Source organism: Mus caroli, unplaced genomic scaffold (genome assembly GCF_978045245.1).
Source record: "Mus caroli unplaced genomic scaffold, Mus_caroli_1 scaffold_9, whole genome shotgun sequence".
NCBI lineage: Eukaryota > Metazoa > Chordata > Mammalia > Rodentia > Muridae > Mus > Mus caroli.
The window spans coordinates 94,897,357-94,910,804 of record NW_028227264.1 but is presented as its reverse complement, the minus strand read 5'-3'; the positions used below and the strand labels follow the sequence as shown (position 1 = coordinate 94,910,804).

Sequence of the window (13,448 nt, the reverse complement as noted above, 5' to 3'; positions counted from 1 at the left end):
TTCACCATTCTGTAAATGCATAGAATTATTTAAGAGGAAAAAATTACTGTGGATAAAAATTGGTTCGGAGCCTTGGAATTGGCCGGTCGTGTTGTGTTTCCTTCCAGGGCCGGCAGGCGGGGCACCAGGCAAGGCTTGGAAGCCGCGCCTCTCAACCTCTCCTGGCCTCCCTTGCCCAACTTCCCCATAGACACAGCTTCAACTAAAAGTGGCCATTGACCTTTCAAACTTTTGAGCAGTGGTGCAACAGAACAGTATTTCAAAGAAAAATGGTTATCGAAATTTCGAATCCGGTTTTCCCATGAGTGCTTTTTTTTTTTTTTCTGTAAAAAAAAAGTAGGTCACATTCAAAGTGGGTCACGTTTCAGGAGCCGGTGTGCCTGGATGCAGGCTCGGAGGCTAGGTAGCCTCTTACAGAGTGGGAGGTGAGGGTCCCAATAGGAAAGAAGTACTGGGATCAATACGAACTCCGGGTCCCTGGCTTTGCAGGGATTCACAGAGACAAACGCACCAGGCCTGTGACCCCGCACCCTACCCGGGCACAGGTAAGGGCACCTCCTCTGTAGGGTGGTCAGGGTGGGTCTCCCGAAGGGCAAGCAGGAGTTGAGCTGAGGAGGAAAGGAGAAGCTGGGCAAGGCTGATGCAGGGGACTACCAGTTGCAGCTCCGGGGGGGGGGGGGGAGGGGAGGGATTGCGGGCAGTCTGCGCAGCTTTAAGGAGGCGCTCAGCTCGGCTCTTTCTTGGCCTTCTAGGATGCCGGCGGAGGGGACAGTCTCTGGGTCGCTTCCTGAGGTGCCGGAGAGTGGAGGTCGACCTGGGCAGTGGCGTGCTAGCTCTAGCTCTGTGTGTGTCTTAGAGAGGGAGGGACTGACATCTGAGCCCCGCCCCCTCCCCGCACGCCGGTCCTGCATCCCGCGTGGAGGAGAGGAGGGTCGCGTCTGGCAGGCGCACAGCGGGGTGGATGGCTGGCCTAAAGGTTCCCTCCTCTGTGGAGGGCTGGGGAGGAGAGGGGCTGCTATTCGCGGGACCGAGGTGCTCAGCTGATGCGGACACAGGGGCAGGTACTGGCGGCTTAATAGGCATTGGCTGGGTACTTCTCCTTGTTCCCGAGCACCCCGAGGTGCAGGGTCAGAGGAGGGCGGAGTCGCAGGCTTCCACCCCGCAGCCACCAGCACCAGCACCAGCACCCGCACCGGCTCTCTCCACCGGGCTCCCTTGAAGCCTGCGCATTAGCGGCCGGGGCCTCTTTAAAGCGCTGGCGGGGGCTGCGGTCACGTGAGGCGGATTCCTGGAAAGTTCCTGGAAAGCGGCCTCCGCCGCGGCCGGGCGGGGCGCGAGGGGCGGGAGGCGGGGAGCGAGGGAGGCGCGTCGGGCTGGGAAGTCGCGCGCACACTCGGCTCCGGGGACAGACGGTTAACTCTTGCCAAGTCTCGCCGCCTCTGCGGCTCGCGGGCCTTGGGCTTCCCCCCCTGAAGCATGAGCCTTTCCTCCCGCAGCCGCCAACGCTGCGCGGGTCTGGGACAGTGCGCGCCGGGACTCCAGGCGCGCGCCCTCAAGATCCCTTGTGCCCGGAGCCCGGAAGCTTGCGGCAGGTACCGCTCGCGAAGCCCGAAGGTTCCGCCCGGGGGACAGTGGCCGGGGAGGGCGGCGGGGTGCGAGCACGGGAGCGGCGGCGGACCGCCTGGGCTTCCGCAGTTTAGGGCGCCCCGGGAGAGTTCAAGTCGGGGCTCTGCCCCATCCGGACTCAACTGCCTCCCCTCTCCCGGGTTCCTTCTCAGTCTCGGGAAATCTTCCGAGCACCCCAACCCCCAACAACTGCTACCCAAATTTATAATCCTAATAACCTGATCTCCCGCTCCTCCCCGCCAGCCTCCGCCCTTGCTCCCCCACCCCACCCCTTCTCTTTCTCCCATCTCCTCCGCTTCAACTGGAGGGAAACCCGGCACTGGCGAGCAGGGCTGTCAGCCTGGGGCGGAGAGGGGGAAAGCTAGGCGACGATCCCTGGGATTTTTGTCTGCCTTTGGCGCAGAAAAACTCGGCTGCTTTTACTGAGCGCAGAGCCGATTGCATCCCCAGGCATCTCGTTCCACAAATAAACGTCACCCGGGGAACTCAGACGGACACCCCTCCTTGCCCCCTGGCTCCCCCGCCCCTTGTCCGCTGGGGAGGCTGCATGGTGCGGAGGCGGCGGTCGCGGTGGCGGAGGTAAGACCTCAGTCCCAGTTGATGGCATGGCCCGCAGCGCTCGCTGTTGCTTGCTCAGCCCCGGCTTCATTTGGAGCTCCGGCGGGGGCTGCACGCTCCGGCCGATTCCTCGACAGCGCCCGCGGCGGCAGCCGCAGGAGCCGCGGTCCGCGTTTTGGAGCGACCGCCGCTGCGCCCCCCATCCTCGTCTGGAGCGTGCTCCAGGAAGCGGCTGGAGTGGGGGCGAGGCCGCCTCAGAGGCGGGGATGCAGCGGCTGACGCGCCGCTAGCGCACCGCAGCACCCTCGGCTGGCGACCCAGGAGCCCTGCGGCGATGTAGGGCGTGGAACCAGGTTTTGCCGGATGCATCCTCCCAAGGGCCCTGGGGCTGCTCGAAATGTAGGATGGAAATGCCAAGTGCAGAGAACTGCCCTGTTCTTTGTGTAATGTCCCCCCCCCCCCACTTGCCCATGACAAAGGCCTATCCATCCGGACCCGCAGGTGACTGTTTCCTGGGCTGCCTGTGTGTAATTCCAGCACACAGTTCTTCGGCGGGAAAACACCTTGTTTACTCTCATCCTGTCTCCCTCCTCGCCCCTCTACTCCGGCCAACTTTAGTGTTTTGGATCTCTGCCCTTTTTACCCGTCTTTCCCCAGAGTTGGGCAGGGCGTTAGCTGGATGCTCGGGGTTAAATGGTACAGAACACGCAGGCGGAGGAGTCCCTGGGATTTTCCACGTGTCTGTTTACCCACCCCCACCTCGGCCGTAGGGGTTCAGCCCAGACTGACCCAATCTCTGTCCCATTGTTTCTTCACAGGCAATCTGTGGGTGACTGTGTCTGCGAGAGACTTTGCCACACCATTCTGCCGGAATTTGGAGAAAAAGAACCAGCCGCTTCCAGTCCCCTCCCCCTCCGCCACCATTTCGGACACCCTGCACACTCTCGTTTTGGGGTACCCTGTGACTTCCAGGCAGCACACGAGGTCCACTGGCCCCAGCTCGGGCGACCACCTGTCTCGGACGTGTTGACTCATCTCCCATGACCCTGCGGTGCCTGGAGCCCTCCGGGAATGGAGCGGACAGGACGCGGAGCCAGTGGGGGACCGCGGGGTTGCCGGAGGAACAGTCCCCCGAGGCGGCGCGTCTGGCGAAAGCCCTGCGTGAGCTCAGTCAAACAGGTAGGGAGCTGGCGGCTGGCGCGAAACGGGGCGTCCCCATCCCCACCCTACCCAAGGCGGTGGCGGAGAGCGCGGCTGGGACGCGGGCCCAGGTTGGGGGCACTGAAAGTGATGAACTACTTCTCCTCCCGTCCGGTCTCTGCTCCGGGAACCGCAGAGAGGGATGCCCGGATCTTAGGTGACCACAAAAGCAAAGTGGAGGGACGCTGAGGCTTGGGCGAGGGCCGGGAGCGAGCTGGGTTCATTTTGGAAATGTTCTCCCAGCACCGTGGAGCCTAGGCTGCTTTCAGCCGGAGCTCCCGCTCGCTCCGGCGTGGGAGAAAAGTGGCCAGCGCCTCTCTTAATGCCGGGTGCGCGGGCGGCCAGTGGGCTGTGCTGCCTCCTGTCTGGGCTGTGAGCGCTCCGGGAGCAGCCGCCTCTGCCGCAGCCCGGGATGGTGGCAGCCAAGTTCAGACTGTATTGAATCGCAGCTGCCGGGGTGGGGGGTAGCCTGGGCCGAGTGCAGCCTGCTCCCCGCAATGCGGAAAGCACCCTACATCTGAAAGCAAAGAAGAGAAATTTATATTTTCTCCCAATAGCTCGAAAACAATTCGAGTCTTAAAAAATCTGGCTTCTGAAAACTTACCTTTGAGGCAAGACAACTTTTGTAGCAGTAGATCTTGGGAGAGGAGAAAAAGTTCCAGTCTTTCCTTTCGGCTCTGGGCTTTCCTTGGGAAAATTTCCCAGTAATATTTTTTGTTGCGGAGGGGTGTGTGGGGGGGGGGTGGCGAGGGGAGCTGTCGGCTGAAACGGAGGGGGGCACATTGTTCAAAGTTATTAAACGAAGTATCTTGAGTTACTTTTGTAAGTGAGGTTTAGAATCTGGTCAAGATGAATCAAATGGAGATTTCAGAGAGCAGAGGTTATAATACATTTTGATCCAGGGCAAAGTCCAAAAGAATATAGTGAAGACTGTAAACTGTTTCTGCTCTTCCTCGGCAACTGAGCTAGTTGTAATCAAAGCAGTCAACAGTAGTGCCTCCTAGGGCTTCTAACAGAGGCTAAATGTTACAAGTTCTTTGGGGGCAGGTTAGAGGGCTACCAGCCAGTCAAAAAACTTGCTTCTGTTTTTAATGGAATTATCGGAGATACGTTTTCCACTTTGTCCCCTAACGTCTAATTTAGTTCTGATTTACTTAGGTTTTTGTTTCCGTTAAACTGTACTGAAAGGTTTTTTTTTTTTTTTTTTTTTTTCCTTTGTCAGCCAATATGTCTGTCATATTGCAAAAGTTCTTTTGGCTCATTAGGAGAAAACCTTAACATAATTTAAAGAAAAGCTTCAGAAAATCATTTGAACAGAAAAAAAATTGGTTTATAGTTGTGCCTAGAATGGACTAAAGTTTTTATTAAATACTTACCCAGAGATTTGTGGTAGGCCTTGGTAAACTTTAACTCACAGGCTTAAAAAAAAAAAAAAAAAGTGTAACAAGAGAAATTAACCGTGAACCGTGGTACAGATTTATAAATCCCAGGACTTGGGAGGTGAGTGAAGAAGAACAAGAAGGTTCAAGGTTATCCTTGGCTACAAAGTAAAATTGAGGCCAGCCTGGGCTACAGGCAGCCCTGACTCAAACAAAGCAAAACGACTAGAAAAACGACTGCCAAGTACAGACCATACTCTAAAAATTCTTAATAATAACTATTTCACTTTCTCTTCTTTTTCTTTTTTGAATGAAAAACCCCAGGATGGTACTGGGGAAGTATGACTGTTAATGAAGCCAAAGAGAAATTAAAAGAGGCTCCAGAAGGAACTTTCTTGATTAGAGATAGTTCGCATTCAGACTACCTGCTAACTATATCCGTGAAGACGTCAGCTGGACCGACTAACCTGCGGATTGAGTATCAAGATGGGAAATTCAGATTGGATTCTATCATATGCGTCAAGTCCAAGCTTAAACAGTTTGACAGTGTGGTTCATCTGATTGACTACTATGTCCAGATGTGCAAGGATAAACGGACAGGCCCAGAAGCCCCACGGAATGGGACTGTTCACCTGTACCTGACCAAACCTCTGTATACATCAGCACCGACTCTGCAGCATTTCTGTCGACTCGCCATTAACAAATGTACCGGTACGATCTGGGGACTGCCTTTACCAACAAGACTAAAAGATTACTTGGAAGAATATAAATTCCAGGTATAAGTATTTCTCTCTCTCTTTTTAAAAAAAAAACAAACAAAAACACATGCCTCATATAGACTATCTCCGAATGCAGCTATGTGAAAGAGAACCCAGAGGCCCTCCTCTGGATAACTGCGCAGAATTCTCTCTTAAGGACAGTTGGGCTCAGTCTAACTTAAAGGTGTGAAGATGTAGCTAGGTATTTTAAAGTTCCCCTTAGGTAGTCTTAGCTGAATGATGCTTTCTTTCCTATGGCTGCTCAAGACCAAATGGCCCTTTTAAATGAAACAAAACAAAACAAAAACAAAATGTCCCAAGGAAAGGCAAGAGAATATTCCTGTCAGAGTGACTTGCCTTTGTTTTCCGGGTTCCTATGCACTGGGTCAAAAGTCCAAGCACCATAGGAGAGAAAGAAAGGCTTCCATCTCCAGGAGGACAGCTGGAGGAGGAAAAGACCCTGGCTGACCCGGGCTTCAGCTTCACTTCTAGACGCCTGGGGTTCAGTCTGTGTTAGAACCTGTTATAGTTTGCATCCTGATATATCTAGTAGGAGTTCCGTTAAGCTGACCATGCTTGTATTTATCCCTCGTCTTATGCAACTAATCAAATCAACCAAAAAAAAGGAAAAAAAAAAAAAGAAAAAGAAACGAAAAAAGAACCGTCACCATGAGACCCTGTATTTGTCTTTTTTACTCCACGTATGAACTCCCCCGTGAGTGAGTACTGTAGTACTCTGTCTCAAGGCAGCCTTACTTCAGACACATTTCAAACTGGTGCAAACAGAAAAGACTTCTCTCTTTTCCTCTGAGGCTAAAGACAAGAATGTCACGCTATCCAGGTGCAACTCAATCCTTGAAAACAGAAACCAATGCAGACAGAGGCATTTTACCCCTTGACCTAGCTGTGAGTCCCAACCTAGTGCCATTGTTTTTTTATTTTTATTTTTATTTTTGGAAATGGCTTTAGAACTTTCCAAGTTATCCTTGAATTGTCTGACCACGGACATCAACAGCTGCCTCCCTTCTACCATGTAGAATCCTATGACTTAACTTTTCTTCCAGATATAGAGGGGTACCTGCCTGTTTTTCAAAGTGTTTATTATTTACTGCTGTTACTATTTGATTAGAATGTATCAAATAAAAACAAACTTGACTTTTACAAGTTGCACTCATTACTTTGAGTTGTAGGTGTACATTTCTATGCTAATAAAAGGTTGCCATAAAAACTCATTATCAAGTGAAATAAACTAAGCAATCAGCTCAGGGTAGAACATTAACTCGCTTGCCTCCAAATAAGGTCTGCACCTGCTCTATGTGTTTTAGAAAGCATGGTTCACAGGCTAGGAATCGGCAAGACAGCCTGATCATGTGCAGGCCGGATGGGCACAATCCTTGTGCATTTCAAAAGCAATGGTTTAGAAGCGATAAAAGTTATGTCAGGGTCTAAACTCGAACAAGTTCTGCAGCCGCTTTTTCTTGGCCACCAGTCTCACGACTGCTGTAGTGTGCCATTTTCTCTGGAGTCTAGACACTATGCCTCTTGCCGCCCTGTACATGTTTCCTGGCCGGCCACAGGTTCCTGTGTGTCCCGGGTGAAAGGAGAACCTGGGGTGTCGTGTGCATGCTCTAAGTGAATAGGAAATTATAAAAGTGCAGAATAATAGAACTGACTTACCTTGCAGGGTTTGAAGTCCCCAGTTTTACACCAGGAAGGAAACATTAAGTTTATCCAACCTGGATGGATTGCTGGGTGTGGCTCAGGAAGAGCCTGCTTTGCTCTGCTGGGTGGCGGGGCAATAGCCTTCCCCTTAGGATACTTAGATTCACTTTTTCTGGATCTCCCTTTTGCACACTGACGACGATGGTTCTCTGGTAGAACGCTTGACGCCTGGGAAAACTCTGACAGGATCCCTAGCAAGGGGCTTTGTGGAATCCTTTTACAGGTCTCCCTGCTGTTCCTCAGGTATTGGGAGTGAGGAGGTAGTCAGGAGACACTGTGCCTGTGGAATTATGACAAGCTCCCCAGTATTGCATTCAGCGCCTGCAGGTGTGTGTGTATTGGGAGCCCAGATTCACTGCTTGGGGCTGTGAAATGGATCACCTTATCTAACTCTAGTCCTGATGGCAAGGAAGTTGATAGGCGTCAGGGGACAGTTTTGGTTTTTTTCTTGCTTTATAGTTTCTAATATTTATTTATTGAGTTCCTTGCGTGCCAGCCTCTGACTCAATACTTCATATTATCTCATTTCATCCTTGGAAGAACCAAAAGAGCAAAGTCCAGGATTTATGGGAAGTGAATATTTCCACACTGATCCAGTTAACAAGTTAGAGCAGGCTGTAATAGCAGCCTTTTTGCTGCGGCCTCAACCAGACTAGTGCAGATACTGTAATTAGTGTTGCGTCCTCTCTCGCTTTAAAAACATTTTCAAGAAGTTGTTTCTTGGTGCATGTGTGTATGTGTATGAATGCGCCATGTCATATATGTGGGAGGTGTAGCACAGCTTCTCCGTTCTTGCCTCTTGCTGCGTGGGCTCCAGGGATTGGACCTCAGTCTTTACCGACAAGCACCCTTACCCACTGAGACATCTTGTCAGCCTTCCAGTCAGTCTGGTCAATGGCTTTTTTTTTTTTTTGAAGATCCCTGAAATAAGTGGTAAAGTGGGGGTGGGGAGGGAGTTTGTCCCCTTCCTGGGTGACTACTAAATGATGCCAGGTATCACTGACGGTCCCATCTAACAACAGAAACAAAACCGGATTCACCCAAGGTGTCCTCAACAGAGGCTGGGAAATTTCTCTTTCACTGTTGTTTTTCTGTGTGGGGTGGTGTGAAGCATTAGTAAGGACACTTATTATTGAGATTCTAATTGTTGCTGTTCTTGTGGCATGTCCTGTGCCCTGTCGCAGGATTTGTGTATCTACCCCCGACTTCAGTGACTGCTATGAGTTTCTGTTCAGAGGACGCAGAGATGAAGGAGCGTATGTCATCCCATCTAAAGTTATCCACACAGATAACAGATGTAGTGACATCTGCTATTTTTAGAAACAGGGACCCCTGGTTTGTGTGCGTTTGGAAGCCTTGCTTAGTGTTGTCAGTATGAAGGTTTGGACTTCATCTTAATTACATAATCCAAATAGGTGACAGAAAGGGACTGTTGCTTGTTCCACACGGTTTATTTTCTTGGGAAGACTTTCTTTTCCCTGCTTTTAGAAAATTGTACCCTGCTTGGCGGAGGGTAGGAGACAGACACGTCATCAAGTAATCCAAGGGATGGAATGTCCCGAGAGCAGACTGTGCCCTTCTGGTTGTGGGTTTGGGCACAGGACAGGAGGGGGCTGTGACTCTAACAGCTAGGCCGAAGCCTCACTGGCTCCCAGGAGTCCTGTCCATCTCCTAGACCTCTACCCAGAATGTGGCTCTGGGCCTGTCATTCCCTCAGAGGCTCTGCGTTCTCCTCATCCAGTTGTTAACTCCCTAGAATCCTGGAGTCCGGAACACACTGTTTGGGTCACTCAGCCCAGGTCCTTTATAGGAACCAGAACATTTCAGATTCAGGGACTAGAGATCTAATCAGCAAACGGGCAACATGCAAACCCAGAGCTTAGGTCCGGTGGAAGCTCCACCCTTCTGCCCTCCCTTCAAACCGCCTGTGCCCTTCTTTGCTGCAGTTAATGTAACTCACAACTTGCTTCCTCTGACATGCAAAATCAGGCTTTGGGATGTCACCACAGCAGGATACTTTCAATTCTTAGCTCCTGCCCCACTCTCCAGGATTACCTCTTTTGATCCACTGTAGAGTGTAGAGATCTGTATTAATTTGAATTCTTTGGTTCTTTTTTTAAAATCATTTTGGAGATTGAACGTAGGTCTTTTCCCATGCTTGGCAAGCATCCTACCGTTGAGCCACATCACCAGTCTATGTCAATGTCTCTCTAATCTGTTTGCTGTTTGAAAGCCGAAGTCCTCCGGTCCTTGCTGTGTGGTGATCTCATGACACGTCTGCCAGATGTCACCTACACATGGCCAGGGTGCCCAGCTGACTCTACTCTCCTGTGCTTGCTTTCCAGTAGAGTCTATTTTGGCTTTTGCCCCCTCTTACATGCAGGTAGCTCCTGCCTTACTCTCTCCTCCTCTTCCCACAATGCTGTCTTTTTAGATGGTCGATTAGAGAAGTCCTGGGTGGCTGTATGATGGGCCAGCGAAGGATGGGAATTCAAGTCTACTTAAATTAGGTAAACTGACAGATTTAGGGTCCTTAGGATTAAGTCTGTGTCTGTTTCTCTTTAGTTCTCTTCAGGATTTAAAAACCAAAGCCAGTTCCTAACACCACATTTCAACACTTTAAAAAAAAAAACTTGTTTATTTAAACAACCGTAGGCTCCTTACTTGCTAGTTTATGCTCTATTGGGAAGGAAGAAAGACAGCCCTTCTTCAGCTTGTTTGTTGCTGAGAGCAATCTTTGCACCTTCAGTTTGGTCTTCTCATTCTCTTCTGCTACCCTTGAAGATTTTCTCCAGTTTTCCCTCTGTGTGGTTTCAGAGTAAGTCACCTTACCTCGCACTCAGCTTAAGGGACAGCTGTTGTTGGACTCAGCCTCTAAAAGCCCCGTTTGTCCCAAATGCCTGGCTAGCGGGTCAGCTGAAGCAGTCATTGTGGTCTTCCTACCCCCCTGTCCTCAGCTCTGTCCACAAGGGAGGTCTGAGCTGCCAAGTCTGACGGGGGACTCACTTCCATAAACATTTACTGAGCCATAAAAATAAAACTGCTTTTATAGACAACTCTCACTTTGAACTCCATTCTTCACTTAGAGAAGACGGTGCTGCCCCTCGAGCAGGAGCAGTTATACAGCCCGTCTGTGGCCTCATCTCAGTGAGGAACAGAGGGAAGGGAGACTCAAGCCAGAGCCTTGGTGCGAGCTAAGAAAATAACACCAGCTGCCTTCCTCTTCTGTTTCAGCCTAAGTTCCTCCCAGAGAGCCCCATCGCTGCGGCGAAATAAGACACATTTGCTAGTTAAATCATCACAGGACTTCATAGATTTTTCCTAGACTGTCCCAGTTTCCAGTCATGTTAAGATAAAAAGATAGCCTTTTTGCCAAACGGTTTTTCCCTTCTGTTCTTTGGGCAGCCCTTTTCCTGTTCAGATTTTGATCTTGTGTTGCTGTGATCTTTCTTAGTCTTTCAGGAAAAACCTCGCCATGTTGTTTTCTGCCCAGGGAAGTTGATTTCCCCACTTTGACTTTCGTCACCCAGATGAACTGATGAACTGCGTTCCCTTAGGTAGCAGGCGGAATCGTGGGTTTGGTCAGAAAGTGCGTTCTTGTTTTGTGTATTTTATTTACCTACCTGTTCTCCATTATGTGGTGATAAAGGGCGGACAGAGTGCCTGCCTTCAGACAAACCCGCTGCTTCCTCTCCGTTCATTCTCACTGGAACCACTGTCAGAAAAATGGCTTCTTGTCATTATTATTTAAGAATATTGAAGGCAGTAATAGGGCTGGGCAAAGAAAAAGGGGTGAAGCCTCACTGGTGTGGTGAGGGGCTCTCCCGAGTCTCTCATTAGGTACCCAGGGCTCTCAAGACTATGACCAGTTTATTTCTATCACCCTGTGTACCAGTCCTCGCTCTTGAGCTGGGGTAGGATTGAACAGCTTTAGCAAAAAAAAAAAAAAAAAATTCTTCTAAGACAGGGTCTTGTGTATCCTAGACTTGAACTCGAACTTGCTGTATAGCTAAGGGTTATCCTGAACTCCTGACCCTCCTGCCTCCGTCTTTCAGCTGCTGGGATTTCAGGTATGTGCCTGTATCAAGCCTGTTAATTCAGTGAAGCCAGGGCTTCCTGTGCTCCAGGCAAGTTCTTGACCAAGTGAGATACTTTCCCAGAAACTGGCAATCATTGTCTTCAAAATTGTGTTCCACTTTTATATTGGGGGGTGTTACCTTTTCCTGGTGGACCAGGCGCTTTCTGATTCAGCATCTTTCTCTCATCCATTACAGTGTTATCTGTAGAGTTTAGAGTTGCAGAGAATGGATATCCTTCACGTCTTTATTTTTTTTAATGATATATTTTATGTATGTGTGCATGTAATGTGTATGTATGTATACACACACACACACACACACACACACACACACACACGTGCGTGTAGATACCCAGAAAAGACCAGAAGAGGATGTCAGATTATGGTTCTGAGCTGCTATGTGGGTGTTGGAAATTGAATTCTGGTCCTCTGGATTGTGGTGTCAGAGCCATCTCTCCTGTCCCCATCCACAAAGTCTTGGGACCAAGGCCTAATAAATCAAGGTGTTAACCTTCTATTTATATTCATTTATTGCATAGCCACCCCTCCCCTCTTCCTGCCCTCCCCCCAGCCACATTTATTTGGTACCTGTTATATTCTTCATTAGGAACCCAGGGAAGAGTCACACTCTCACATTACAGAGGCCCTCTTACCTTATGGGAAGAGAGAGAGAGAAGACAGGATTCATATTTATTCAATAGTCTGGTCTGTCTCATGCCCCCTGGCACCATTGGTTAATCTCTACAACAGCCAGGAGCATTACAGACTCCTTTTACTGAAAATAAAACAGAAGCTTGAAGATGGAAACTGTAGCGCCCAGCAATACTGCCCTACGACTAGGAGTCTGTACCTGTATGGAGACTATGGAACACAATGCAGGGTTATAGCTATAAGCGACACCATGCTCTCCTCTCCTCTTAGTCTGATAAAGCATTCCTTACATGAGAGAACTGGCTTAGGCTTGTGCTGTGTACTGTCCTTCTGGACTCCCTGGGTGGTGGGACTTAGAGGTGGAGAGTGAGAGATGTGTGGTGGGCAGGCAGGAAGTAGGTGCCTGGGAGGAGTGGAGAGGCAGACAAGATGTTCAAGTTTGTCACCGGGCTCAGATTTGTCCCAGATTAATTTGGAGCTCTGGATCTGGAAGCTTTCCGTTTGATACCAGCTTCTACTCTGGGCGAGCTGAGCCAACTCTGCCTTTTCAGGAAAGCAGGGAATGGTGGCATAGTGGGTGCCATTCTGAACTGGGAATGGGAAGAGACTATTTCTAGTTGCTTTGTCTTGGACCAAACGCCGAGCTTCTTAGAGGCTCAGATAGTACATTTGTAGAACGTAGAGCTTGCAGTACTGATGTCTACAGTCAGTCTCTTTCAGGAAGTTACCCTCACCTGTGAGCACATCAGGATGGGAGGAGACAGGAGGGGCAAACTCTATATTTTATTGGGGGTCTCAGGTTGACTTAAGTTTTAGCATAGATTTTTGCCTCTATGCTATCATAGGCTCTGGCTTATTTGGGGAAAGAGATTCTCTCTACCCTAAATTGTTTTTTCCCTTTTCACAGTCAGAGTCAGTAGATTGTTTTTAGTATGGTAAGAGGAATTTTATGTTGTTTTCTGAGCCATGGATCTTTGAGCCCTGGCCTGTATTCAGAGTATAGACTTGGGCTTTTAGATCCTGGCTGTGATGGAGGAGGCTCGGATGTATACCGGTCCTTAGCCTAATAACCCTCAGAATGGGTTTCCATCATCAACGGGCTGAGATGACTGTCCTTGCTGCTCGCTGGCCTCTTGGGAAAATGTGGGCAAAGGATAATCTCTCCGGTTATAGATTATTCTCATTTTTGACTGGTGGTCTTTGAGTTTTGCATTCCCTTGTCCAGCAATTTACTACAAAAGCTATAATTTGTTACAAAACACCACCACCACTGGATGTAAGGAGATTCTTAGATTCTTTGTTAAAAAACAAAACAAAACAAAACAAAAAAAACTGAAAGAATTGTTCCTTTTCCTTATCAGAAGTCCCTGGGCTTTGCTTATGCTAAGCAAGTGTTTGACCATACACCCATGCCCCCATCTTCCACACTGAAACAGCTTTGAGTGTGCGGCCCTCCCCCTGGTCCCCCCCCTTCTT

The 13,448-nt window shown here is 49.6% G+C and overlaps 1 protein-coding gene across 3 annotated transcripts; it reads left to right on the top strand.

Moving 5' to 3' along the window:
- Positions 1 to 1,192: 1,192 nt before the first annotated feature.
- Socs2 (suppressor of cytokine signaling 2) lies at positions 1,193 to 6,500 on the top strand. 3 transcript variants are annotated; one of them, XM_021174488.2, is made up of 3 exons: positions 1,193 to 1,592; positions 3,003 to 3,363; positions 5,088 to 6,500. In XM_021174488.2, exons 2-3 carry the CDS (start codon positions 3,225 to 3,227, stop codon positions 5,543 to 5,545), a joined length of 597 nt encoding a protein of 198 aa, XP_021030147.1. In that variant the 5' UTR covers positions 1,193 to 1,592; positions 3,003 to 3,224; the 3' UTR covers positions 5,546 to 6,500. The 3 variants fall into 3 exon arrangements, with proteins under 3 accessions (XP_021030147.1, XP_029338807.1, XP_085699233.1); XM_029482947.2 differs by lacking the exon at positions 1,193 to 1,592 and adding an exon at positions 1,926 to 2,205; XM_085843107.1 differs by lacking the exon at positions 1,193 to 1,592 and adding an exon at positions 2,700 to 2,880.
- Positions 6,501 to 13,448: the final 6,948 nt, after the last annotated feature.

Bases quoted from the DNA above. Each gene is read 5' to 3' on its own strand.
- Socs2 (XM_021174488.2), top strand. From the start codon at position 3,225: ATGACCCTGCGGTGCCTGGAGCCCTCCGGGAATGGAGCGGACAGGACG. The intron at 3,364-5,087 runs GTAGGGAGCTGG...GAAAAACCCCAG, and splicing joins GCGTGAGCTCAGTCAAACAG to GATGGTACTGGGGAAGTATG.